This window comes from Rhineura floridana, chromosome 21 (genome assembly GCF_030035675.1).
Source record: "Rhineura floridana isolate rRhiFlo1 chromosome 21, rRhiFlo1.hap2, whole genome shotgun sequence".
In the NCBI taxonomy this organism is placed as follows: Eukaryota; Metazoa; Chordata; class Lepidosauria; order Squamata; family Rhineuridae; genus Rhineura; species Rhineura floridana.
Window position 1 is genome coordinate 18,708,312 of NC_084500.1, and position 27,042 is coordinate 18,735,353.

General features: G+C 50.4%; 1 protein-coding gene across 1 annotated transcript in view; it reads left to right on the forward strand.

Annotated features, from left to right (window-relative positions):
- The window catches only part of SSH2 (slingshot protein phosphatase 2), a 124,138-nt gene that overhangs the window by 84,315 nt on the left and 12,781 nt on the right, over positions 1-27,042 (forward strand). Inside the window, exons 3-13 of the mRNA XM_061605339.1 lie at positions 837-940; positions 2,483-2,547; positions 10,233-10,354; positions 14,662-14,730; positions 15,198-15,263; positions 16,983-17,177; positions 18,774-18,867; positions 19,656-19,784; positions 23,007-23,053; positions 23,791-23,941; positions 25,186-25,382. Of these exons, the coding sequence (XP_061461323.1) occupies positions 837-940; positions 2,483-2,547; positions 10,233-10,354; positions 14,662-14,730; positions 15,198-15,263; positions 16,983-17,177; positions 18,774-18,867; positions 19,656-19,784; positions 23,007-23,053; positions 23,791-23,941; positions 25,186-25,382 (1,239 nt within the window). The remainder of the gene's footprint in view (positions 1-836; positions 941-2,482; positions 2,548-10,232; positions 10,355-14,661; positions 14,731-15,197; positions 15,264-16,982; positions 17,178-18,773; positions 18,868-19,655; positions 19,785-23,006; positions 23,054-23,790; positions 23,942-25,185; positions 25,383-27,042) is intronic.

Genomic DNA, 27,042 nt, shown 5'->3' on the forward strand with positions numbered 1-27,042 from the left:
AGTGCATGGCGATGTTCTACCTCCACTGTCAGAGACAGCATGCCTCTGAATAATCCCAGTTGGGGAGAGCTGCTGTTGTGCTCAGGCCCTGCATTTGGGTGTCCACCGTGAGAGCATAATCTCAGACCAGACACCCCTTTTGGCCTGATCCAGCAGCCGGCTTCTTTTGATGTTCATATGTGGTTGTGTGCCCGAGGCCCCCCAGCCAGCTTCACACCTGAGTTGAGGATCTGAACTTGGGTCTCTCCAGTCCTCCTGGTCTACTAGCATTACACAGCGCCGTCTCTTCAGTGTGGTTACGGCGCTACGATTAGAGCAAGACACAAATGGTCTAGGGGTGCGACTGGCGAGGAGGAGTGGAGCGAGGTCCACGGCAGAGTCACAGCCTCTGAACCACAGTTTGGCTCATTCGTAGGAAGCTGCCTTGCGCTGCGTCAGACCATCTAGCTCAGTAATGTCTACCCTGACTGGCAGCAGCTCTCCAGGATTTCGGACAGGGTTTTCTCCCAGCTCTACCTGGAGATGGCAGGGACTGAACTAGGGACCTTTTGCATGCAGAGCAGATGCTCTCCCACTGATTCAGGGATTGGCAGACGGACAAAAAGTCAGAGGCTGATTCCACGCTGCATTCTTTCCCCCTTTGGCAACAAAAGCGGCTGTTGTTTTGGCTCCGACCTTCCTTTCCTTGGACAGAATGGAAGAAGGTGATGGCTCCAGGACCTTCCCTGCCCTCCCCCCCCCCCGTCCCTTGACTGGCAATATATATGAGGGTTTCTCACACACCCCTTTTTGGTTCATTCTTCATTTGTGTCTGCCTCCCTTTCTCTCCATTGCAGCATCAGCGAAAGCTTTCTCACGGTAAAAGGCGCTGCCCTCTTCCTGCCACGTGGAAATGGGTCATCGACCCCCAGGATCAGCCACCGGCGCAACAAGCATGCAGGTAACGCGCCCTCTCCATTTTGCTCTCCCCTCCACCACCACCACCCCAAGACCCAGATCACTCATTGGCTGTCCTGACTGTTTTACACTCCCCCAGAAAACGGCCTTATGTTTTAAACCAGCCTTTAAGAACATAAGAACATAAGAAGAGCCTGCTGGATCAGGCCAGTGGCCCATCTAGTCCAGCATCCTGTTCTCACAGTGGCCAACCAGGTGCCTGGGGGAAGCCCGCAAGCAGGACCCGAGTGCAAGAACACTCTCCCCTCCTGAGGCTTCCGGCAACTGGTTTTCAGAAGCATGCTGCCTCTGACTAGGGTGGCAGAGCACAGCCATCACGGCTAGTAGCCACTGATAGCCCTGTCCTCCATGAATTGGTCTAATCTTCTTTTAAAGCCGTCCAAGCTGGTGGCCATTACTGCGTCTTGTGGGAGCCTTTCCCCAACCTGGTGCCCTCCAGCCATTTTGTACCCCAGCTCCCAGCAGCCCCAGCCACCGCAGCTGTAAGAGTTGTAGTCCAAAACGGCTGGAGGGCCCCAAGCAGTGGCAGCTGGTGGCTGCATGTCAGAGGGGCAGCGGAATCCACTCTGGGTTTTAGTCCCAACTTTCAAGGAGTTGTCCAAGGTGCTGAAGTAACAGTCTCCACTGGCACCAGGTCGGGGAAGGCTGTCTTAAGCGATGTTAACGTATTTTCAAATTTTATTTACATACTGCAGTTTGCAAAGAGATAATTGAGAATAAAGCATTCAGAAACGCTGTTTCCCCTCTATATTGTAAAAAGTAAGATCCAGCGTTACGCTTAACCTTTGTAAATTCTAACCTTTTACTGTAATTAATGTCCAGAAATTATACTTAACCCATAAACAAACCATAATCCAAAAATAAAATTAAAACTCAACTCATTATTGTAATTATACCTTATATATAATTATATACTTTCTGCATACGGTTCAAGTCAGTAAACATGCTTTTAAATATTATAACATGTTTCAAAAGTGTTTACCAAAATGGAACTCTTCCTTGAAAACATTTCCCCAAACCACAAAAGGTTGTATGTTAACGCTGCATTTTATTGTCCCGAACCATTATGAGCATTCTTGCATCTTCCTGTAAAAGAGGTGGAGAGCCTCAATGTGGCCCTCTGGGCCTCTGTCTCCGGCCCTCAGAATTCTCCCTGTGCCATACTCTGCTGTGCCCCTTCCTTGGATGCTGTTGCCTGGACTGAATGTGTTCTTGAAGGTTGTGTATACACCATGCACTGAAGCACATCCCCCTATTCTGCTCCAAGAATCCTGGGAACTGTAGTTTACTCCAGACCTTCAGTTCACAGCGTCCTTAACAACTACAGTTCCCAGGGTTCTTTTTTGAAGGGACAAATGTGTTGAGATTTGGTGGACCCTTGTCCATGGGCCTGGAACCCTAAAGATGGAAATGCTTGGGACAAGGTGAGGATAGCCTTGGGGTTGAGTGTGCATGAGCGTGTGTGCATGCGTGTTTGTATGCGTGTGGTCTGTGCCAGTTCTTGATCCTTTTTTCCCTCTCCCAGGTGATCTCCAGCAGCACCTGCAAGCCATGTTCATGCTGCTCCGTCCAGAAGACAATATCAGGCTGGTAAGTCTCGCACTCGCACCCCTTTCCTTGCTTTCATGTGTGAAGCCTTAAGTCTTCTCAGATGAGCCTGCTGGTAAGCAGGCCAATGGCCCATCTAGTCCAGCATCCTGTTCTCACAGTAGCCAACCAGATGCCCCAAAGGGAAGCCCCAGGTAGGACCTGAGCCTTCTTCCCACTTGTGATTCCCAGCAACTGGTTTTCAGAAGTATACTGCCTCCGACAGTGGACATCTCCTCTCCCTTGCTATAGTAAAGTGCTCTTGGCATCTCATTCTTCCTCTTTCTCTCTCTGTGTCCCCCCTATGGATCTGCCTGGGTAATTTATACACAGCGCTGTGTGCACTCCGTTAACGCCTTTGTGGGCTGCGGAGCTCAGAATGCAGAACCTGGAGAATCTCGTTTTTAAAGTTTCTGGTCCTTATGATTGGTTTGGCAAGTATGTGTGGTCATTTCCACCTCAGATGCTACCAGTGATGGAGTCCTGGCACTGCAGAAGGAGGGGGAACCCTGGCCCCTTAAGGGCAAGCAAAATCAGCCTGAAATGATGCAGAGCAGCCCAACGAGTTGCAAAACCTCAGTATGCTTACAAACGCCGCTGAGAGTTGGAAGGAAAAGTCGTCTGGCCGAGGACTCTTGAAGCTCTCTTGCTTCATGCGGCCTCAGGGATGGGCTGTTCACCCCAGTTGACAGAGCACCTGCTTTGCGTGCAGCAGATCCCGGGTTCAATCCCCGACGGCATCTCCAGGGAGGGCTGGGAATACCCCTTGCCTGAAACCCTGGAGAGCCGCTGCTGCCAGTCAGTGCAGACAGTACTGGGCTAGATGGACCGATGGTCTGACTCTGTGTACCGCAGCTTCCTGTGCTCCTGGGCCTGCCTCTTGCTGGCTAACAGGAGCCAATGGATGTGTCTCGGATGTTTTGATCAGCAGTTGCGTAAGTGGGGAGAGGTCCTGCTTGGGGGCTTCCCTTTGCCATTGTGAGAAAAGGTGGCTGCACGAGATGCGGCCCCCTTGGCCTGATCCAGTTTCAGGGCTCTTCTGATGTTCTTTCCCAGAAGTCTTCTCCAAATCCTGGAGCCAGTTTATGTCCCTATGAGCAAATTATGAGCCCGTCTCTTTCCCCCAACCCCCAGTCTCTTGACAGCCTGTACTGGTCTCGCTTGGTGGGTGCTCAGCATTGCCGCCGGCCCCCAGCCGATCAGCAAATCATTGTTCTACGCAATCACTGGCCGCATTGTCTCTTTCCTGTGGGCAGTTCCTTCGGGCTGATTTTGATAAATTATATGTTCAAGCAAGCACAACGAGAGGTGCCGTGGGCCAGGACAATGGGGCCCCTTTGTGCGGCGCCCAATTCGGAGCACTGAGGTTGCGCAGGAGTCACCCTTTGATCATCCACTTGGATTGATACTCTGAGCTGTTGGGGTAGCAAGAAATAGTGGTCAGTTCCTGGGCCAAGGAAGGCCTTTCTTCTTTAGATGCCCAAAGAAGCAACTTAAGTTGTGCTTGTTAGTATTTTATTTCTAAAGAATGGCTCTTATTTACACCTTATTTGGCTTCCCAACTTGACGGGGGGGCATTGAGAGAGTGGCTGCTAGACTTTGTGCCTGCGTTCTCTGAAGGGTCAATAAAAACACTTGCACACTTTGGTCCTTCGGGCAGCGGAGTTTTCAGTCGTCTGGGCGTGTGGGGAAGAAAACCAGTCTGCTTAGGAAGACTCCCCTGGCTGGGCGAGAACAATGACAGCAAAGTGCAGACCTCTTGACAACTGTCACTGAGTGATCGTGGCACATGCTTTGTGCGCAAAAGGTCCTGGGTTCATCTTCAGTTTAAGGGGACGCCGGGTGTCGAGGCCGGGAAAGGCCTTTGACCTGGGGTCTTTGGAGAGCTTAATCACAATATGCAGAATTGGTTTTGGATCTTCATGGGGTGGAGAGAGAGAGAGAGACTATTTTGTGTAGCAAGGTGTAAAAATACCCAAAGAATTGGAATTTTCCCAACTATTGCTCAAATGCCATTTGTACTTTGCCAGGGCAGCATGGCGGTGGCTGTGTCACAAAATCCGTTGTCTGCGCGGGACTCGGTCACGGCGGCTGAGATCTGTTTAGCTCAGAGATGGGGGAGACAATTTTTAAGCCTGAGGGCCGTGTTCCCTTCAGGCAGCTTCTTGGGGGCCACTCGCCAGTTTGGCGGAAGCAGAGCAAGGGATGTACATTTTACCTTCGCACAGTGGGGTGGTTTCTCTACAGAGACACGCATGCTCCATCTAGGCAAGCAAGAGTCACAGTTGGAGTTCAAGGACACATTTCCAGCCAGGCGAAAAACGCTCAGAGGATGTGGAGCAGGGCCAGTGAGGAGGCATGGCCTGGGGAGAGTCCCAAAGGCCGGATAGAGAAGCCTGGAGGGGCACATTTGGCCCCTGGGCTTGAGAGTCGCCGACCCTGTTTTAGATGTTACGGCAAGTAGCGTGGGGTATGAAGCAACGGAGAAAGGTTCCAGTGAGTGCATAAATTGGATAAAACAGACCGTGTGTTTTTCACCTGACTGGTCAATAGTTTTGACTAGCAGAGAGAGTTTTTTTGAAGAAGAGGAAGGAAGGATTGTAGACTGTGGCGTGGCTTAAGACGCCAGAAATAAGCCCCTGAGGGAAATGCAGGTACTCGGATGAGTTTCAGAAGTGTTAGCCGCGTACGTTTGCAGAACATATCTACGTGATGCGTGAGGGGAAGAGCAGGCAGGCAGACCTTGCTCAAACAGCACCTCAAACCTCTGTAGCATCCCCCCTCCGCCTGCCTGAATTGGAGGGACTGGGTTCCAAACGGTGTGTCCCCCCCTTGGAAGGGCCCGCAAGAGGCCAGGTCAGCAAGCGGGGAGGGAACTTCTCCTGCCATTCCTAGACATTTGCTCCCATCCCTACTCTTGCCACTCATCATATCCCATTTCAGCGGCTTGAGGCCAGGCTGTCCCCTTTGGCCTCCCGGCTCTGTTCAACAGTGAACTTATGTCAAAACCACCCTGCTAATCATTGCTGCCCAAATTGGTTTAGCAAAGCAAATTAGATTATGCTAATCCACTTGCTGCCAGACAGGCCTCTGGAGAGCTAGCAGTGAGCGGGAGCCAATGGAGAAAGAGGGAAAGAAAGGTGGGGAGGGGGCCACGTTTCCCATTTTAGTGTCTGCTGGCTTCATAGCAGGATAGATAGCCCCAGGGGATCGCATTAAAGCAATGGGTTACCAATGTGGTGCCCATGGGCGCCAGGGTGCCTGCCAGTACCTCCTGTGCGCCTGTGAGATGTCTCAGTATATATCCCCTTAAAAATGCATAATGCACGAGAGAGACAGCTTGCTCGTCCTGCTCAGTTCCTGCGTGCACTGGCTTGGCCTCTCCTATGTTGAACATGCCCCCTCAAGCATGCCCCCATTTGATTGGGTGCCAGGATTGGACACCCACCCCCGTCCATTCTGAATGGAAGAAAACGGCAAATATGTGGGTGCCTTTTTTGCCGCCTTTGATGGGGTGGCTGATGTGGGGGAGGCATGCCCGCACCATTCAGTGGTCCTGTCTCTTCTTTTAGCCACTAACCCTTGCCCCCATGTGCCCACTGGACCCCTAAAGTTTGGCAACCACAGCTTGGCTAAAAGGTCTCTGCCTAGGCCGGTGTTCTGTCCACCAGTGAATAGATGAGTGCCTCTGAGAGGCCCAACAAGGTGAAGGGGGAACAAGGCCTTCCCGTTTGGCACCTGATATCTAGAGGTACACTGCCTGTGGACATGTATGCTCCATTATAGCTCCTGTGGCAGGGATCAGCCCAGACCTAGCCACAGGCAAGTTGAAGGAAGGGTGAGAGTTGCGCATCTGTGCTGAGTCTTGTGCAGGAACCACGTACCCAGTCGTAACTGGAGACGTGGTTCCTTTTTGACCACAGATCCGTAGAGAAAAGCCACCGGGGGTTGTGCTGGTGCGGAATTCACATCTTCTTGGGGAAACTGCATTTTCTAGCTCTCTGTGCTTGCAAATCGCACTTGGGCACATGCGGGTTGCGGATGGTCAGTCTCAGAATCCAAGGAAGAGGATGGATGACGTTCCTGAGGTGGGTGGGTGTGTCTCCTCCTGTCCCCTCCCCCAAATATATCATACGAAAATAAGAGCGTGTGTTGAAAGGTGTGTTTGGCTTGCATGATTTGCACAGGTGCAAGAATGCCGCTTTCCGCCATCTTGAGCCTGCAGAAGAGGGCTTCTGAGGCCTCTTGCCACCCACGGGGCTCTCCATTCAGGAAGTTCCGACCAATTAACAGAAGTGGTTCTTCCTGTGGCTTGGCTGCTCACGGCAAAGCAAAATAAAGTTCATGCCCCTCGATTTTGCCAGACACCGTAATCAAGACATCCCACCTGTGGCAGCGGCAGAATTCATCTTTAATAAGCATTCTGTGATGATCTGGGGTGGTGAGGGGGATTGTGACTGTCCCAGGAGAAAAGCTAGTATGTTGTAAAAAAGTGGGGGGGATGAGGTGAGCACCCGCTGGTAACCCACTCTCTGCCCCGCCCTGGTGGCCTCTTCCCCCCGGGGGCATCCATCGGCCATGCGAGGCAAGTTCCTCTTGGCTTCTTGTAATCTGCTTGCGCTGCGTGACGCTGGCTTCCTGGCATGCCGCGTCAGCACTGGTACGTACCTTGCCAACTTGGCATCGGGGGGAACTGGGGCCGGGGCAGGAGCTGGCATATATAGCCTTTCCTGTGCTGAGTCAGCTCCTCCAGAGGCTTGAGGCTGGCTGACCCTCGCCGGCTATTCTCGGTCCATACAGGGACCATGCGTCCGCCTGCGCTGTTTATAGGCAGCCTCGTTTCCTGTCCTGCAGACTGGGGCTTTTTATCTCCCCCTCCGCCTCTTGCGAAGTATACAAAGCAGATGTTTTTCTCAAATCAAGGAGGAGCTCCAGTTTTCTTGAAGGATGGAGGGATTCTCCAAGGCGCTTGTGGAGGTTCAGTCCAGGTATATGTACACACACGCTGGCTGAAGTGGTTCCCTTGATTCAGCAGGAGAGGGGGTTGGGAGGTGGAGGGACAAGTTTGACATCTCACATCTAATATCCTGAGATAAATCACATGTTTCTTTTTTTAAAAAAAAAGGAAAGAAAAGGCAAGTTTCTGGCCCTCATGGCTGCAGAGAAAGGTTTGAAAAAGGGTGTGGGTTTGACACCATCTTAATCAGCAGCTGGTGCTGAGGGATTTTCAGTGCCAGCACAGATCTTTGTTCCTGCATTGGGACTAGAAGGTTAAGACATTCAAAATACGTAAGTGGTGCTGTTGGTAGTGGTTCTTGGCTGTTGTAAATGCACAATTTAGATATTTGCTGGATTCTGCCTGCTCCTGGCCTAGACTTTGGTTAACACTGAGTGCAGAATTGCTGCTGTTGAATACATGTTTTACTTTAAGGTGGCATGCATGTTCTGCCAAATGCTTCCTACTGGCCTTCCAGACCCCCTTTCTGGGGGCTTTGGCTTATAGCCTGTTGGGAGCCCACTGGCAGATGCATCCCCCCCCTCAGGTTGACAGAGCTACGGGGAAGGGCCATAGCTCAGTGGTAGACCCCCTGCTTTGCATGCAGAAGGTCTCAGGTTCAGTCTCCAATGGCATCTCCAGGTAGAGTTGGGAGTACCCTCTGTCTGAATGCCTTCTGCCTGAAGCCACTGCTAGTCAGTGTAGACAATGTTATGCAAGATGGACCAATGGTCTCAGTAGTCATCAGGCAGATTCCTACGTTCCTGTTTAAATCGGCGCTTTATTCAGAACCATGAGGACTAGAATCTTACCTTATTTTTAAGGGGGAAGCTGCAGTTCAGTGATAAGAGCACCTGCTTTGCACGGAGAAGGTCCCAGGTTCAATCCCTGGAATGTCCACTGTCTGAAACCCCGGAGAGCTGCTGCCAGCCAGTGTAGACAGTGCTAAGCAAAGTGGGCCAGTGGTCTGACTCAGTTGAAGGCAGCTGCCCATGTTCCTAAAGTAGGTTTGGGCACAGCTTCCTCCACAGGATGAGACCCAACCCCTCCTGGAAGGCCCTGTGAGCAAGATGAGAGTGGCTAGGGAAGTGGGAAAGCATGGCAGGCCTCGGGGTCAAGGCCTCCACGCACAACAGCACTCCACTGCTCAGGGAGAGCGGCACTGGTGTTTACATTAATTCACAAATCCCTGAACAGCTTGGGCCCGAAGTATTTTAAGGACCATCTGATTCCTTAAGCTGCACCTTGATCACTGATGGGGCTCTCTCGGTGGTTCCCCACGTGGCCCCTCAGGTTTGGCCAGCCCTTACCTAGGACTGAGCCTTCAGCGTGGCAGGCTCTGTGGAACTCCCTGCCAGTAGATGTTTGGCAGGAGCCATCTCTCCCTTCTTTCAGACGTCTTGTGAGAAGGATGTTGGTTAGACAGGCCTCTGTAATTTGATTTTTTTTTCTTTTTAACTGATCTGTTTTTAGTGATGCTTTTTTTTTTAAATGGTTGCTTTTACTGATTTTATTTTTATATGTGTTGTACTCTGCCTTGATACATTCTTATGAAAATGCTGGTTATACATGCGTAAATAAATTAATAAAGTTAGAATATGGGATATGCTGCCATTAGATGTGGGGACAAACACCAACTTGGATGGCTTTAAAGGGGAGTTAGACAGATCCATGGAGGACAAGGCTATTGATGGGTACATGGAACCTCCAGATTCAGAGGCAGTATACCACTGAATACCCTAGAACAACACCGAGAGGGAACTGTTGCCTCTTGTGCCAGGAGGCTGCACTAGGTGGGTCTGTGGCCTGTTCCAGCTGGGCTGTTCCTATATTCTTACAAGGTGGTAAAAAAGCCAAGGTGGTAGAATGTCTTGCAGATATTGGAAACCATTTGCGACTGCTCCTCTGTGTACAAACTCCCTGCAAGCAGAAAACAAGCACATCAGGGAGAAAGGTTCTAGAATAGCCATTTCCTTGCTGGGCTAGCTTGTACCTCATGATAAAACAAACAAACCCAAAACTCCCCATAAGCAAAAAGCTAGCCCAGCAGGGAAATAGATTCTCGAGGAGCTTTCTCAGCGTTGCTGGTTTTCAGGTGGCCGGGAGAGAGATTGGACATGGAGGAGCATTCACAAATGGCATCTACAGAGTAGGGTCTCTTTTACTGCCTAATTCCTTTGCATCTGTACTAAACCCAGCCAGAGCCGGACCCAGAAGAGGGCGGAGGACCGTCCCGCATGACCTGCCTTTGGCTGCTTGCTGTTCAGGAAGTGATATTGCAGGGTTGTTAACCAGAGCAGCTTTTTCCCAACAGGGAGCTGTGGGGGGTGGGGAAACGTCCCCCTGTTGATTTTCTGCCTGCCTCGTTACATTAGCTGAAGGGGGAGGGGCAATCCTAGACCTTGAATGGGGAAACCGGGGTCCTTGTGCGGCCCTTGGGACTAATTCCATGCAGCCAGCAGAGGTGTGACGTCGCTGAGGGGGAAAGAGAAGGGGAAGGGCTGTACGATCATGCATCGCTGCAAGCCCCACCATCGCCACCATAGGTTCTGGCTCCACACACCCTTGGCTCTATCCCCTGGTTGACACTCCCCGTGGGTCAGTGGCTCTTCAAGGTTCCCACCCCTGCTCTAGAATGTGGGGGGTGTTCTCTCTGTGCACAGCTGCTCAGCTTTTCCCCTCCTTCTCCCAGGCGGTAAGACTGGAAAGCACGTACCAGAACCGGACACGGTACCTGGTTGTGGTCTCCACGAACGGGCGGCAAGACACGGAGGAAAGCATTGTCCTGGGCATGGACTTCTCTTGTAACGACAGGTATGGCGGTCGGTCAGAATGGGAGAGTTGACCAAGACGTGTGGGCTTCCCCCTCCCCGGCCATTTTTGGCATCTTGTTCTTCCAAGTGTTGGACTACGACCTGGGACACCAGGGTTCGAATCCCCACATAGCCATGAAGCTCACTGGGTGACCTTGGGCCAGTCACTGCCTCTCAGCCTCATGAAAACCCTATTCATAGGGTCGCCATAAGTTGGAAGCGACTTGAAGGCAGTATATTTACATTTTATTTTGTTCTTCCAAGTTCTCAGAGAAGGATATTGGTAGTTAAGAGCTACCCACCCCCACCTCCTGACCCACTGCCCCTTGAGGAAAAGGTGGAAACATTTGGGGACTGTAGCCCAGACAACAAAGGGTGCTTAAGCAAAGGCACGATGGAAGGTGCTTTTTAAAAAAAATAAGATATGGAAGTTGTGGAAATCATAGTATCGTAGAGTTGGACGGGGCCTATGAGGTCATCCAGTCCAACCCCTTGCTCCTGCTGGGAGGAAGGGCAGGTTATAAATCAATCAATCAATCAATCAATAAAATGCAGGAATCCAAGTTAAGCATACCTGACAGGTGGCTGTCCAGCTGCCTCTTGAAGGCCTCCTGTGTGGGAGAGCCCACCGGGTAACTGGTTTCATTGTTGTACCACTGTAACAGGAGGTTTTTCCTGATGTTCAGCCAAGATCTGGCTTCCTGCAACTTGAACCCATTATTCCGTGTCCTGCACTCTGGATTGATCGAGAAGAAATCCTGGCTCTCCTCTGTGTGGGAAACTTTCGAATATTTAAAGAGTGCTATCGTATCTCCCCTTCGTCTTCTCTTCATGGCGGATAGTGAACATTTTCTGCCTCTCTCCTCATCGTATTAGGATCACCCAATAAAACAGATTCAACCATTGATTCAGAACAAACAAAGTACTTTTTCACAGGGCTGTGGAGTCGGTACGCCAGACCTTCGACTCCAACACTTCTATTTTTCTACTTTCCGACTCCGACTCCTTCCTAAATGGCAAATGTGTATTAACTAGTAATAACACATTTACTGTAGTAACATGGTAGCACAAGGCATTTCATCCCCACCACGTGAATCCAGAGCTTGGAAAAGTTACTTTTTTGAACTACAACTCCCACGAGCCCAATCCCTGGGGATGATGGGAGTTGTAGTTTTAAAAAGTAACTTTTCCAAGCTCTGGATTCACATGGTGGTGATGAAATGCCTTGTGCTACCATTTTACTACAGTAAATGTGTTATTACTAGTTAATATACATTTGCCATTTAGGAAGGAGTCGCAGTCGGTACATTTCTACCGACTCCACCCAAAATGGCTTCTGACTCCACGACTCTGACTCCACAGCGCTGCTTTTTCAGACATGATGCATAACTAGCTTGCAAAGAGGTGATGACCACTAGCCAATATGGCTTTTGAGAAGGATTGGGCAATTAATCAAGGAAGAGAGGTCTCCCAATAGCTTTTGAGATGGGGAACTGAGAATTAGGTCCTAAATGAGCATGCTGGAGTCCTTCTCCTTCCTCCTATTTCCTTCCCTCTTCTCCCTCCCCCCAAAAAGTGGTGTTATCACAAAGCATAAGTTTCTCTTCCTCAAGGCTGTGAAGCGTGTTGACAGTGCAAATCTCAAAGTAGGTGTGTGCGGGATGACGGACTGCTCTTTGCAGTACTGAGGGGGCAGTGGGGCTGGGAGGAATAGGGTATTGGTGCCAACCAGCCCTCCCCACAACTAGCTGAAGCGGATTGTGTTGTATGAAATAGACACATAAATGTGCATGTGATATAAGATCCCTAACTACCTGGATGCCAAGTCGTCATTAAAAAAAAAAAGTATTTATTTATTTATTTATTGAAAGTATTTAAACACTGCCCTCTCAGAAGACTTCAGGGCGGTGTACAGCAACGTTACCAAAAAGTTCAAGATAAATGCATCTTGGCTGCCTCCCTCTTCCTTAAAAGCCATTAACACCTTGCTAGAAGAGTTATTATTGTGGGGTAAAATGGAGGGGGAAACCAGGCAGGCCACTTTACACTCCTTGGAGAAGGAATGTCGGAATGCAGACCAAGTCAGAAACGAGGGCAGCTGAGTGGGACGCCCACTCCCTTCGCCTTAAAACCCCTCTCCAGCGCTTGCCCGGGTGAGCAGCCGTGTCGCAGAGAGACAGCCGCTGGACCCCTTCCAGCTGATGGCGGGGATTGCTGCAGATCATCCTGGCAGCAGCCGGGCCTTAAACGTGGGGCGCACACAGCCACGACCCCCTTGCCTAGGTGAGGCCTGGCTTGAAGGCACATTGGGTCAGTGACTGGGATAATCCCGGGCTCTGTCGCTCTTCTGACAATACCCTAGATCACATGACGGAGACGGAGCCTTAATCGGCGTGAGTGAAAATGTCTGGCTTTGGGCTGCTTCTTTCAAAAATGTCCTTGAAGGATAAAAATTGTTTATTACGTATGCATCCCACCTTCCCTCCAAGGTGCTCAAGGGTGGGGCATACAGGGTTCTAAGCTCTATCCCCACATCAGCCCTGCAAGGTAGTGTAGGCTGTGAGGACCGGTCGCTGCAGTGAGCTGCCTGGCTGTGCAGGGATTTGATCCCTGTTCTCCCAGCTCCTGGCTCAACGCTCCAACCACACACCGGCTTTGCTCTTGACTCTCATTCCAGTTTGGCTGCAAAGTGGTTTGGCTTGATGCTGTTTCAGTTTGTGTGGGTCCGGTGGAAGAAGTTTGCCTGTCACTCACAGCCTTGCTCAGGTTTCTCTGCCTTGCTCGGACACTAAATATCCCTCCCCTCTGACCCGTTTAGTATTTACAAACTCAATTTAGCCTTGTTGCTGGGGTCTTTGGTAGAAGCGGAGGGTGGAGAAGATCCCTAAAAATATCTCCACAGTCTCTTGGGAGGCCGTTCAGAGGTGCCCTTTTTCTCTTCTCTCCCACCCCACCCCCCTTTTTCCATGAGCTCATCTCATTTCCCCCACATGCACATGGCTTTAAGCAGCCCTCTTCTGGCTGCTGGTGTTTCGCTGTGTGTTGGGGGTGTGTGTGTCTGTGTGATGCTTTCTCTGTTGATTATAAATAAAAAAATAAAAAATAGGAATGTGGCTCCTTTCCAACAAGCTGTCCAAGGGTGCCTTGCAGGAAAGAGCCATCCAAACTGACAGTCAAAACAATACCATCATGAAAGGAATGTGATCCGCCAGCGCTCTCTTTCTTTCCCCCTGCCCTCTGTCTGTTTTCCCCTGGTCAGAAAAAGTTCTGCAGGGTTTTATAGCTATTTTGCTATGAACTCCTTAATACTGGGGGGCACAGGGAGAGAGAGAATGGATCAGTAATTAAGTCTTCCTCTTTCTCTCCTTTGTGGGAACAGAAACTGACACTGAAGAATTAAGAGAGGCCACTCAAGGGGCAATTAATAAACTCGCCATCGCCAGTTCTCCTTCCCACCTCTGTCTCTCTCACACACACACACACCAAGCTTATCATGAAACAAAGCAGGTTGAGAATGTACCAGGGCGAAAGACTGTAACATTGCTGAGAATAATTATGGGATGTGCCTTACGTGCGAGCAAATGTTACAGGGGGATCTTGGCCATGGGGAAGGGCATTGGTGGATAATGTGCTACATAGGGGGTTGCTGTGCTTTGTAGGCCCGTGGGCACATTTGGAGTTTTGAGTTAATCTCATGGCGCCGCCCCTCTGGTCACTTCTCTCCCTCAGAACAGTGCGCCCCCCATTCCTCCCACAGAAAGAAAGTGTACACACATAGACATCACATTCTCTCTCTCTCTCTCTCTGCTTTTCCAAAAGATTTCGAATTCCAAAGGATTCAAAAAGTCAGATCCAGTAGAACTAATCTGAGCCGCAAGAAGCACATAGAGCTGAAAGAGGAAACAGGAAAGAGTGTCACTCTTTCCAACTTCCTCCTTCTGCTCTGTGCACTTTTCATGGGAGAAAGGCAATGCCTCAGCTTGACTGGGGAAGCAGCCTAGAGGCGATCAGCATGCTGAACTTGTGTTGAGACTTGGCTGCTTGAAACAGGCACATAACGTCGCATCACATTGCACCAAAAGTCATCAGGCCACTTTGGGTGGGGGCAGGAGACGTCCTTGGCACCAGTGAGTACCCGCCTCACCTTTTAGGGAACAGCCTAGCTCCCCCTCAATAAGTGGGATCTGCTGAAGTCTGTGCTGGTGTATTAAAATGCCCCTCCCTCCTCCATGGCCTTTTTTAAAAAAATAAAGGATTCCCTTGCAGTGAAAAACAGGGTCATCCTTATCTCTCTCTTTTTTTCCACAGTAGTGTTTGTACAATGGGGCTGGTCCTGCCACTCTGGAGCGATGCCCTCATCCATCTGGACGGCGATGGGTAAGAAGAGTCTTCCCCCCCCCATCAAACCATCTCCTGTAGGCCCTTGCCTCCCTCCGCCTCCACCCCCCCATTGCCTTTCAGGAGGCAGTAGGACAGCCTTGGCCAACCTGGTGCCCTCTAGATGTTTTATTTATTTATTTATTTAATTAATTTCTTAGTCACCCATCTGGCTGGCTATCCAGCCACTCTGGGCGACGTACAAAATAGGCATACAAATATAATAGACATTAAAAATCTGAAAACAATGATGATGAAATCTAGCCCACCCCAAAAGCCTGCCTGAACTACGACTCCCCCACATCAGCCCCAGCCATCATCTGGAAGGGCTCTAGGTTAGCCAGGGCTGCCCTACAGCCTCCTCGCTTCCCCACCAGGAAGAGCACTCGGGCCTCTTCTGACTGGCGCTGAGCGTCCTCACAGTCATTTTGCTGATTGACTGCTGTCACTCTTTCCCTTCTTTTCAGGGGCTTCAGCGTCTCGACAGATAACCGACTGCACATCTTCAAGCCGGTGTCTGTGCAAGCCATGTGGTGAGGAGAGCCTCTGCTCCTATATGTTTTTACATGCAGCTTCGTAGAGAAGGTTTGCGGGGTGTGGGAGAGGTGTTCTTCAAAACGTGGCCTACTCTTGAGTACCTGATGAGAAGCCCTTGGAGGCTAGAGTGAGCCTTGGACCTCCATAGTAGAGAGCCCTCTGCTGCCTGTTTATTCATTTCAGAGCCTTTGTATCCCGCTCTTCTCCCAAGAAGGCTCCTTGAACACTTTACATACAACCAGTTAAAACTAAACAATCCCCTGCCTGCAGGCTTACAACCTAAAAAAAAAGACATGACACATAAGGAAATAGGGAGAGGGAGGGAAGAGGGGCGAAAAGTATACTTGGGCACCAATTCCTAAAAGCAACAGCTGGAACAAGAACAGCTCAGGGACAGGAAGCCTTTCAGAAGAGCTGGTGAAATGAGCCCGGCGTCTCAGGCGCACTTAAATTGCTGGTGATGTTAATAAAGGGCTCCTCTTCGGCATCTGAAGACCAAGCAGTGCTTTTTAAGTCCAGTTTGCATCTCCTTCACTGGCAGCATAACCCTTTTCCTTTATAGGCCAGTTCTCATTGGGATTCTTCCTCTCCTCCGTGCCTGCCCCTCCTTCCAGATTTGTGGATTCACTGAGTCGGGATCGCTTTCACTCTTTCGAAATGTGTCACCCATTGAGTTTGAAATGTGTGTGTGTGTGGAGACTGTGTGTCTTTGCCTGTGACCTGAGAGATCTAGGTTAAAAGCAAAGTTAGAGCGTCATCTCAAAATAGGTGGAGTGCGGTGGGGGCTGTTCCTTCTTAGAAAGCATCTGGGGACATTTCTAAACAAGAGCACAACCCATGATGGGCTTTAGCCCGTCAGGTGGCTGGAATGGGTGTGGCTGGTTCCCACGATTCCTGTTTCTCCAGAATGGTTTGGAATAAAAACATGAGGCAAATCAGAAGAGCCTTAAAGCCGGAACAGGCCAGAGGGGGCCAATTATAGCCCAGTATCCTGTTCTTACAGTGGCCAGGCAGATGCTACCTGTTGGATATGCTTTAACTTGGATTCCTGCACTGAGCAGGGCGTTGGACTCGATGGCCTTACAGGCCCCTTCCAACTCTACCATTCTATGATTCTGTGCCTCTTCTGAGAAGCCCACAAACTGGACCTGAGCACAACAGCAACTCTTCCCACCTGTGATTCCCAGCATCCTGCCTCCGATGGTAGAGGGAGAACATAGCCATTGGTAGCCTTATCCTCCGTGCAGAGAGAAGAATTTGGCACAATGTGAGATTGAGCTTTGCATGTGTGTGTGGGGGGGGGGAGGGAGAGAGAGAGAGAGATGCATTGGCATTCAAACTGTACTCTGGAGAACTCTGGGGTGTGAGAGAGGAAGGTACCCCGGAAGCTTATGAGGAGATAATGCAGAACCAAGCCACATTCGCTACAGATTTTTAAAAATAGGTGTTTTTAAAGTTACTACAATCAGTGGAATAGAAAGAGTACATTGTGTGTGTTAATGTGTTTCACTGGAGATGCCAGGTTATTGCACTTGGGGCTACCTTCTTGCAGACCTGCCCTACAGACTCTTAAGGTCTGCCTCGGAGATGCTCTGGGTGCATAAGGGGAGGGTGTAAAACATATTCAGTCATCGCTCATCTGTGTCCGCATGATGGCTGTTTCTCATCACCAGGCTTATATCTGTGCTCCTCCTCTTCTTCCTCCTTGGCCCCAGGTCTGCCCTACAGAGCCTTCACAAGGCCTGCGAAGTGGCTCGGATCAACAACTACTACCCGGGGAGCCTCTTCCTCACTTGGGTCAGTTACTACGAGAGCCGCATCAACTCGGACCAGTCCTCGGTCAACGAATGGAATGCCATGCAAGATGTCCAGTCCCACCGGCCAGATTCCCCTGCCCTCTTCACTGATGTGTGAGTAGATCCGCGGCCATGCCCCTTCCTCTGGCGGCCTGTCCCGCCTGTCAGCTGGGCTTGTTTAGCAAGGATTACCCCTCAGCCAGATGTTGAGGTTAACTTTTTATTACTGATGGGTTCGTTTGTTCAGTTATGAACTCTCGCATACACTTAGGGGTTGATGAGCTGTGGCATAGGCACAAACTACAGGGAACATCTGGAGGTCACCAGGTTTTGAGAATGCTGGCTTTAATCAGACTTCCACATTCAGAGGCAGTCTTCATCTGAGCAACAAATGGTGAGGACAAACAGCTAGGGAGCCTGGCTGCCTCCAGTCCCTGTTGGTGGGCTTCCCAGAGGCATCCGTCTGGCCTAAATGGGCCCACTTTTGTCTGATCCAGCCAGAGGCTTCTTGGGAACAGAACAACGGCATATGTGTGAGACATTTTTTTAACAGGCTTCCCAGTCCCAGAGTACCATCATCCTTGCTGATTAGCCTCAGCTATTTTTACAGCCAGTGATAAGGCCGCAGAGGGTGCTGGAATGTGCCCACGGGTGCTGGCTGGGTTGTGCATTCCCTATAAGGAAGCGTGGAGCCTGTTACCTTTCCAAGGAAGGTGCCACAGCAGGGGGGGAGGGAGGCAGCAGCATAACTCTGCAGGGCCAGGAGACTGTAGAATGGAATCTGGGTGGGAGAGCCTGGTTAGCTTGTCTGAGTGGAGAGGTCCAAGTTTGGATCCCTGCTCTTCTGCCAGGCTCCCTGGCTGACCTTGGCCCCAGTAACTCCAGGAACGTGGGAAGCTGCTTTATATAGAGTCAGGCCAATGGTCCATCTATTTCGGTATTGTCCTGAGGCTGTATTACAGAGGTGGGGAACCTGTGGCCCTCCTGATGCTGTGGGACGGCAACTCCCATCAGCCCCAGCCAGCATGGTCAAAGGTCAGGGATGATGATTGATGGGAGCTGGGGTCCAGCAGCATTTGGAGGGCCACAAGTTCCCAACCTGTGCTCTAAAGAACCGTGTGCCTTGATTTGATAAATTAAGTCTTCACACTGCCCTGAGCTCCTACTTGGGGGGAAGGGTGGGAGAAAGAATGAATGAATGTAAGAATGAATGTGGGCAGACGAGGGTTGAAACTCCTGCCCCCGGTGTGGCTTGCTGTGCTTTGAGGTCATTTCGAACAGGTGCGGGAACCTCAGGTACGGGGGCCAAACGTGGCCTTGCAGGCCTCTTGATGTGGCCCTCAGACTCCTACCCAAGCCTCATCCCTCGCCAGCCCTGCTTTGCATGTCTCTGCCTGTCTTTGAACTTGGGAAATGCCCCTTGCTTGTCTGGATGAAGAACAGAGAGAGGCGTGCAAGTGTCGAAACTAGCCTACTCTGCAAAGGTAAAATTTACGTGCATTGCTCCGCCCATTTTTGCCTGTGGCCCTGCCCACCCTGGAAGGTTGCCCAGAATGGTCTGAAAAAGGCTCCCAACCCCAGTTTGAGAATTGCCATTCCTGCAGTGTGTCTCGAGGCAAATGACCGTATGATGCCACAGCCCCCACCCAGTAAACAGATGCCCAAAAACTATTCTTTCTTCCCTTCCTCCCCCCACCCACCCCCCTGCAGCCCAACAGAACGTGAACGCACAGAGAGGTTAATAAAGACCAAACTGAGGGAGATCATGATGCAGAAAGACCTGGAGAACATCACGTCCAAGGAGGTGAGCCGGCCAGCTGCGCACCATCAAGCCCAGCTGAAGGGGGAAGCAGGGCAGCAAAGCTGGCCCTGGAGCACCCGGATGGCAGGAGAGAGGGGGAAGCTACTTTTGCCACCTCCTGGGTGTTCTGATGGGCAGGGGGAGGACACACACCTGGTTGCCCCCACCACCACCCCCATCCCACCCTTCATTCCTAATCCCAGTCTGCAGCTCCCTGCTGGGAAACAGAGGGCAACTGGCATAGGACGTAGAAAAGTGCCTCATGCACTGGTCAGGCCCTTGGTCCATCTAGCTCAGTGCGGTCGACACGGACTGGTAGCGGCTGTCCATGGTTCCAGCCCTACCTGGAGATGCCACTGGGGACCTCCTGCATACAAAGGAGATGCTCTGCCAGTGAGCTGTGGCCCATCCCCTAAAAACAAAGCAAGATTCTAGTCCTTGTACTTCTGAATAAAGGGCTGCATTATATAGGAATGCAGGAAGCCGCTTTATTGGTCTATCTAGCTCAGTACTGTCGACACCGGCTGGCAGCAGCTCCCCAGGGTTTCAGGCAGGAGGTTTTTCCCAGCCCTGCCTGGAGATTCAAGGGGTCAAACCTGGGACCTCCTAAGAGTTTTGCCTCCCTGTCATTCAGTTTCAGCTTGCTTTGGACATCTGGGGGGTATATGTGTCATAAAATAAAGGAGGGGGTCGGCAGAAGGGTATGAGTGGAGGGCAAATCAAGGGGAGGGGGGTCGAGGGATGTAACGCCCAGTCTCAAGGCAGCCTCTGTGCTCCTCCCCCTCCCCAAGATCCGAACAGAGCTGGAGATGCAGATGGCGTGCAACCTGCGGGAGTTCAAGGAGTTCATCGATAATGAGATGATCGTCATCCTCGGCCAGATGGACAGCCCCACGCAGATCTTCGATCACGTCTTTCTGGTAAGGGTCTGGCAAGCAGCATGAGAGAGCGCGTCTTCCATACGTCTTCTCTTACTGAGAGCGCTGAACCGTGTTTATAACGGTTTCGTGTGTGCTTCTTGTGCACTGCCTTGTTGTAACCCTTTCTAAACCCTCGGTGTGAGGCAAGGCTCCTTTTATCACCCCACATTGAAAATGAGACTGGGAGGGGGGGAGTGTGACTTGCTGATGGGTCCACCTATTCATTTGTGGCAGAGATGAGATTCGAACTGGGGACCTCCTGATTTCATAGTTCTTAGATTCTGTTCTGCACCTCTGACTCTTTTTGTGAAGAGCTCTGTGAAACTTGAATGAACCCTGTCAGCTTCCTTGCCTCTGTACTTCCTTCCTTTTTTAAAAAATCTCTGCACTTCAGTCAAAAAAACAAGGCTTCCAGAGTAGCTTATAAATTCAAGGGACAAGGTAGCCCTGCTTCTCAGGCTTCCTATCTGAAAGATGCAACACAAAAGGAAGAGGGATGGGGGAGGGAGGAGGAATAAGGAAAACTGACATTGTTTGAGTTACAGAATTTTTGTAATGACCTGCTGGAATTGAAAGGCTTGGAAAGGAGGTGCCAAGATTTGCTGGTTGTTTGGCAGAGTGGATTAAAAGGCTGTGCCAGTCCCATTTCTCACTCTCTCTCTCCGATGCAGACAGATCATGCCAGCTACACACAGCCTTTCCTGTCCCTAAGCTTTCTGTAACACTTTCTCTGCCCAGCCAAACTGACTTTTCCATGTCCCTTGCAGAAACCATAATGTTTGCCAACGTTCCATTGCTGGCAGCAGCTAGAATGTTCTTGAGGAGCTTAACCTGCTCCTTGCTGAGAAACCAAGCCTGATTGGCCCTACCATATATAGCGCCATCCCCGTCATCTACATACCTCCACTTCCGCTGCTTGGTCACAGTTAACCATGACTGAGTGGCACAAATTATCTTTTATCTACAGAGACTGAGATAATAACTTGATGTACGTGTATTGTTGTTAAATGTGGTGCGTTACATAAGCAAAATACAAAGGCCAGGGGGAGTGGATAGGCCCATCTTAACAAGGGACAGGCGCGAGTGTCCCTGCAGCGGCTCGCTTCCCCACAAGGCAGGTGTTCAGTCTGTGTTCACGGATGCCTCTGGCTGTGCCGGGACTCGGATTCCTGAAGTTGTTGGAGCGTCCTCCCCCCCCTTCCCGCTCTTTTGGGAGGAGGCAACGGGAAGAATGGTCCTGGGGAAAGCTTGAGCACAAACACAGGAAGGGCTTGCGTCAGTCTGGCAGGTGGGACTTCGCTTCCAACGGTGCGGATGGCGATGCTGCGGGTGGAAACGGCGATAGAGCCGTCAGTCATCGTCCCCTTTCCCAGCAGTGTAAACTCCGGGCTCTTGCAACGCCCAAGTTTGCCTGCTGCCAAGGCACGTCTCCCGATGCCGCGCCTGCGGATGAATCGGCAGCTCTGCGGAGTGTTTCCCGCTCTCTGGACCTGGAGGCCTGTTCATATCAGTCGGCAGGGAGACAGTTCACCTTTTAATAATTTCTTAACCTGCTCCTTGCTATTTTAAAGCCAACAACAAAACCTGCTATGGGTCGGAGCCCTTGCTGCTTCTCTCCTTTTTTAAAAAAAAATCCTTTGTTACTCATCCCAACCCACCAGCACTTGTTTTGGGGGAAGGGACCCTCGCTCACCATCTGCTGTTTTCAAGTTAACTTTGAAGGCTTGGGATTCCCTGTTAAGCATTGCCAGGAAGGTGGGGGGAGAAGACCCAGAAAGTTGGCTCATGCCAGGCCTGCTGTTATCAGGCAGCAGCTCTCCAGGGTCTTGGGCTGCGAAGGATCTTCCCCATCGCGTGCCTCCCTTTTTGGACTGGAGGTGCCAGAGATCAGACTTGGGACCTCTCCTGCATGCCAAGATCCTTTTTTATTACAATTCTTTCTTTATATCCCGCCATCCTTCCAACACTGGAACTCACGGCGGCGTCCAGATAAAAACACATATAATTAAAACATACCAAATCTACATTAAAATAGAATTAAACGATATCCAATATTAAAACCATTCAAACTGATAGCTAAAAGAGGATCAAAGCCAATTTAAAGTAATGATATTTGGCATTAGCAGTGCAGGTCCCGGCAGTCCTAACTTTAATATCCATCAGTACCAAAAGCTTGTTGAAATAGGAAAGTCTTTGCTTGACGCCGGAAGGACTGCACAAGGTGCCTTGTGGTTCCCTTCTCCACAGAACAGACTTAAGAAGCTGGGCCTTACACTGAGCCAGTCCGCTGGCCTACTTAGCTTGGTATTGACAGCCATCTGTCAGGAATGCTTTGATTTGGATCCCTGCATTGAGCAGGGGGTTGGACTTGATGGCCTTATAGGCCCCTTCCAACTCTACTGTTCTATGACTCTCAGTCCATCTAGCTTGGCAGTAGCTCTCCAGGGTTGCAGGCAGGAGTCTTCTCCCCCCCCCCACCCAGCCCTTCCTGGAGATGCTGCCAGGAGTTGAACCCAGAGGTGAAGTTGTCCAGGGTCTCAGGGGGTCTTAGTCCCCTTGCTTTTTTGGGATCAGGGTCCCTATGTCTCCAAGCATCCAACAAGCCAATCAGCATGAAAGGGCAGTGTGTTAGTCACTGAGAAGAGTCTTCTAACATGCTTCCTTGTCCTTTCCTGCTGTCTGGAGTCAGTCAGAGTGAAAGGAGATGAGTCGGCCACTGGAAAGACTCTTTTCAGCCGCTAACAACAGCTAACAGTTGTGCTTAATGGCTCCTAGGGGCGTCTGTTGTTGTTGGAGAAGGCATTAACAAGAATCTCATTCTCAACCCAGCAGCCAACATGGGGGGGTGGCTGTGGTTGTGAGTATCGTGAAGGGACCTTGCACTTCTGGATTTGCCACTACAGTAATGGCTGAGCCTGGGCCCTTCAGCATGGGAAGTGGGGACTCTGCCGCTAGGACCCACCAGCGAGGGAACAGGATCTCTTCTCTCAATGGCTTCACTTGTCGTGCCCGCACTCTCTCTTCTCCCAAGCGGGCTCCTCTTAAAATTTGCAGAAAAATTAAAAACGCCTGCACCGCCTTCAACTGGGGAACTCTTTCCACCCCCGTTGTTGTTGTGGTTGTCCTGTATTTGTACAACCAGCCCTGTTCTTGACTGATGTATGTTTTTTCCCACTCTCCACCCACCCCGCCCCCCAAATATCTTCTCCCTTCTCTGTGCAGGGTTCAGAGTGGAATGCCTCCAATCTGGAAGATCTGCAGAATCGAGGGTAAGCCCCCCGGGCAAACAGCTTAGCTCCAGCCTTGCTGAGACCTTCCCTACTTTGCAGACAGGGACAGCACCCCTGTCCCCAAGTGGTTGCTCTCAAAGCAGGAGTAGCCAACCCATGTGCCCTTCAGATCTTGTTGGGCTAGAACTCCCATCATCCCTGACCACTGGGCTCTTCTACATCAGCTGGGAATTGGAAGTCCAACAACATCTGGGGCAGAGGAGGGACAGGTTGGGGAAGGCTGCCTTAGCCATTTCCTTCTCTACGGCCTGTTTCTCAACTCTAGGAACCCACTTCTGTTACTTTAACCCAGGGGTGAGAGGCCTGCAGCGTGCAGAGGGCCACAGGCTCCCCATCCCTGTTGCAAGAGGCATCTAACCTATCTTAAAGTGATCTTCAGTTAGGAGCCCCTCCATCCCCTAATATGCATGCAGTTCATAAGTGAATGAGGATTGCCTTTCCTCTTGTACCTTTAAGGTACAAGGAATCTACTGTTCTACCTCGCTTCACCTGTCAGTTTTAGTAGTTCAAGGGCGTGTGTGCGTGTTAAAATTGGCATCACAAGGCTTATGTGATCCCAGTTGTGTGCCCTTGTGTCAAATCAAAGCAGATGGAGCTTTTGGGGGGGGGTAGCTTCTTCCTTGCCATCTTCTTCCCCCTGCTTTGGAAATGTGTGTGTGTCTCTCTCTCTTTCCTCCTCTTAACCCAGCAGTATCATCCTTTCTGTTTCCGCTTAGGGTGCGGTACATTTTGAACGTCACCCGAGAGATTGATAACTTCTTCCCTGGAGTTTTCGAGTACCACAACATCCGTGTTTACGATGAAGAGGCAACAGATCTGTTGGCTTACTGGAATGACACCTACAAATTCATCTCCAAAGCAAAGCAAGTCCTTATATAAAAAATAATGAAGCGTGTTACTTTAATGATAAAGTGGGAACCCCTGCTTGTATGTGTGTAGAGATATAAAGATGTGTAGAGAATTGTAGAGATAGATATCCACGTGTGTGTATCTATCTATCCATCTGTCTATCTATGCATGTGTGGGTGTACATATACACACACATTCTCTCTCACACGTGCTTAACGTGTGTGTATCTTCGTATATACATAAAAAGGTGAAAAGTAATCATGCTGCAGTTTGCTTTGCCACAGGCAGGTGGCACTGCAGGCTACAGCGGGAAGGGAGGTGACGATGGTGGGCGAGGTGCAGAGCAAGCGAGCGAGTGAGGCCATAAGAGAGGGAGGTGGGCGGCCGGGTGAGCAAAGAGGCAGCTGAGCGACTGAGTAGGGTGAACTAGACGCCCAGCCATACGGCAGTCAACGGAGGTGCCCAGATGTGATACACTCAAATGATGCTCTCATACAACTGACCTGTGGGGATGGACAACAGGGAAAGCTTTTGTGACCTGGATGGGGAGGCTTGGCAACCTGTGGGGGAACGAAGCGAGCAGTGGCGGCAGCCCCTAGTACAGCCTTTCCCAACCAGTGTGCCTCCAGATGTTGTTGGACCACAATTCCCATCTTTCCTGACCATTGGCAATGCTGGCTGAGGCTGATGGGAGTTGTGGTCCAACAACATCTGGTGGCCCGCTAGTTGGGAAAGGCTGCCCTATTGCCATCTTGAAGCTGAAGGGAGCAGTAGTCCAAATCATCTGGAGGGCACCAGGTTGGCAAGAGCTGATATGCAGCTTTTACTTATTCTGTCTCCAGCATGCTCTCCCCAGCGAAGCCCGCCTGGCACCAGCATTATCACCCTTTCGGTGTCAGATTAAGATGTACCTCTTCTCACAGGCTTCTGAGGGAATATGATTAGGATCCTTATTTCTGCTTCTGTTATATTTTGAAGGGGGGTGTAACTGTCTGATGGTTAAATTTGATGGGTTTTTATGGATGTAAACAGCCTAGAGATGTTTGTGTTAGGCAACAAATAAATGAATAATTATGTTTATGGGAAGCCTGCAAGCAAGATATGAGTGAAACAGCAACCCTCCCCACTTGTGAATCCCAACAACTGGTATTCTGAGGGCAGCTGCCTCAGACAGTGGAGGGTAGCGCCTACCCATCGTGGCTAGCGGCCGTTCTAACTTTTCACATACCTTTCTCCCCTTGCAATGATCGTCTTGTAGGAAGAATGGATCCAAGTGCCTGGTTCACTGCAAGATGGGGGTCAGCCGGTCAGCCTCCACAGTGATTGCGTATGCCATGAAGGAGTACGGCTGGAACCTCAACCGGGCCTACGACTACGTGAAGGACCGCCGCACGGTCACCAAGCCCAACCCCAGCTTCATGCGGCAGCTAGAGGAGTATCAGGGCATCCTCCTGGCCAGGTGAGTCTGAGCTGGCCAAAACGGCCCTCTGGCCCAGCATTCTGTCTCTAATAGTGGACAGCCAGGTGACAAGCAGGGCACAAAAGTGATAAACCCGTCCCTTTTGCTTATTCCCAGTATCTGGCACACTCTTTCTGACAATGGATGTCCTGTTTAACTGTTGTGGCTAATAGCCATTGGCTGTAATTCCATTAATTTATGCAACCCCCCTTTTTATTAAAAGAAAAGTAGGAAGGCATCTGTACTAACAGTCACTGCAATATCTTGTATCCATGAGTTCCAGGAAATAAGGGGAATGCTTTCCATTGGGTGGGAATCTGCAGGGAAGCAGATTTCGGCTAAAAATTAAAGAGAAGCTACCTACCAGTAAAGAGCTGTTTGAGAGGGGATTGGGGTGCCTTGGGACATGGTGGAGTCTCTTTCGCAGGAGGTATTTAAGCAGGGGCTGTAGGGACATCTGTCTGGGATGCTGTATTTGCTTGCTGCGTTGCAGACCCTTCCACTGAGCAGAGGGTTGGATTAGATGACCTTCAAGATCCCTTCCAATTCTATAATAAACTAATTAATGTATTGCTTTCTTGAATCCCTTGTAACTGTGGTTTGGAGAACCCACTTCACACCATGCCCTCCCATCTTTGGTTTCTGAGGGGTGCTGGCTTGCTTCTATGCATATAAGGATGACTTACACCAGGAAGGCAAGCACTGCAGGGGGATTATGTTACATTATGGAAATTAACTGCATCATTTACCTACATGAAATCAACTGCGCCATTTTCATCCTGCCCTTCCTCCAAGGAGCTGTGAATATGGTGCCTATTTTTTCCCGCCCCCCCCACTTTTTTTTTGTTTCCTCTCAACAGCCCTGTGAGGTAGGTTAGTCCAGAGTAGAAAAGCCAGCAGGGTATTGCATGGGTTGTCAGCGTCCGCCTTCTTCAGCATTTCAGCTTTGACAAAAGAAACTTCGATTGTTTTGATGCGAAGCTAATTTTATAGAACAGCCCTACTTAAAAAGAGAGGGAGTTGTTGGAGAACCCAAATGCATAGTCTTTAGTTGAATATCTTCGAACTGCTCTCCTGCAGAAAAAAGGGGGCAATGAAAGCATCTTACAGAATGCAACAGAAAATACGTTGGTTCACGGTAAAATCAAACAAGGTGAAAATAAAGTCAGTATCAAAATGGACGGCAATGGGGAAAAATGCAAATGCAGTGGGAACAAATTACAACGTAGGTCAGCCTTTAAAAGGCCCTTTAGTTTTGCACGCTTTGTGTGTGTGTTCCCCCCCTCCAACCTTCTTCCCCAAAGCAGCAAAACAACTTGGCTTTCTGGCTAGCTTTCGAGCGCCTGTGTCTTTGCTTGTATCTGTGTGTTGTGGATTCCAGTTCCTTTTCTTGTGCAAAAGCGATGGGGTTGTTTTTTGTAATGCGAGATCCCATCATCCGATTGGGAAAAAAAATGTCTCAATATGTCTTGCGTGTGTACATCTGTGTTTTTCCTTCTCTCTTCTCCCCCCCCCCCCAAACTTTCCAACGCTTACCCATGCGCGTGTGTCCCTGTCTGACCTCCAGAGAACGGAAAGAGAGAGAGACTTTCTGTCCTGCCAAAGAAATCCCAGTTTGCTGCCACGTGGCTCCCAGGCGGTGTCACTGTGATGTCGGGCC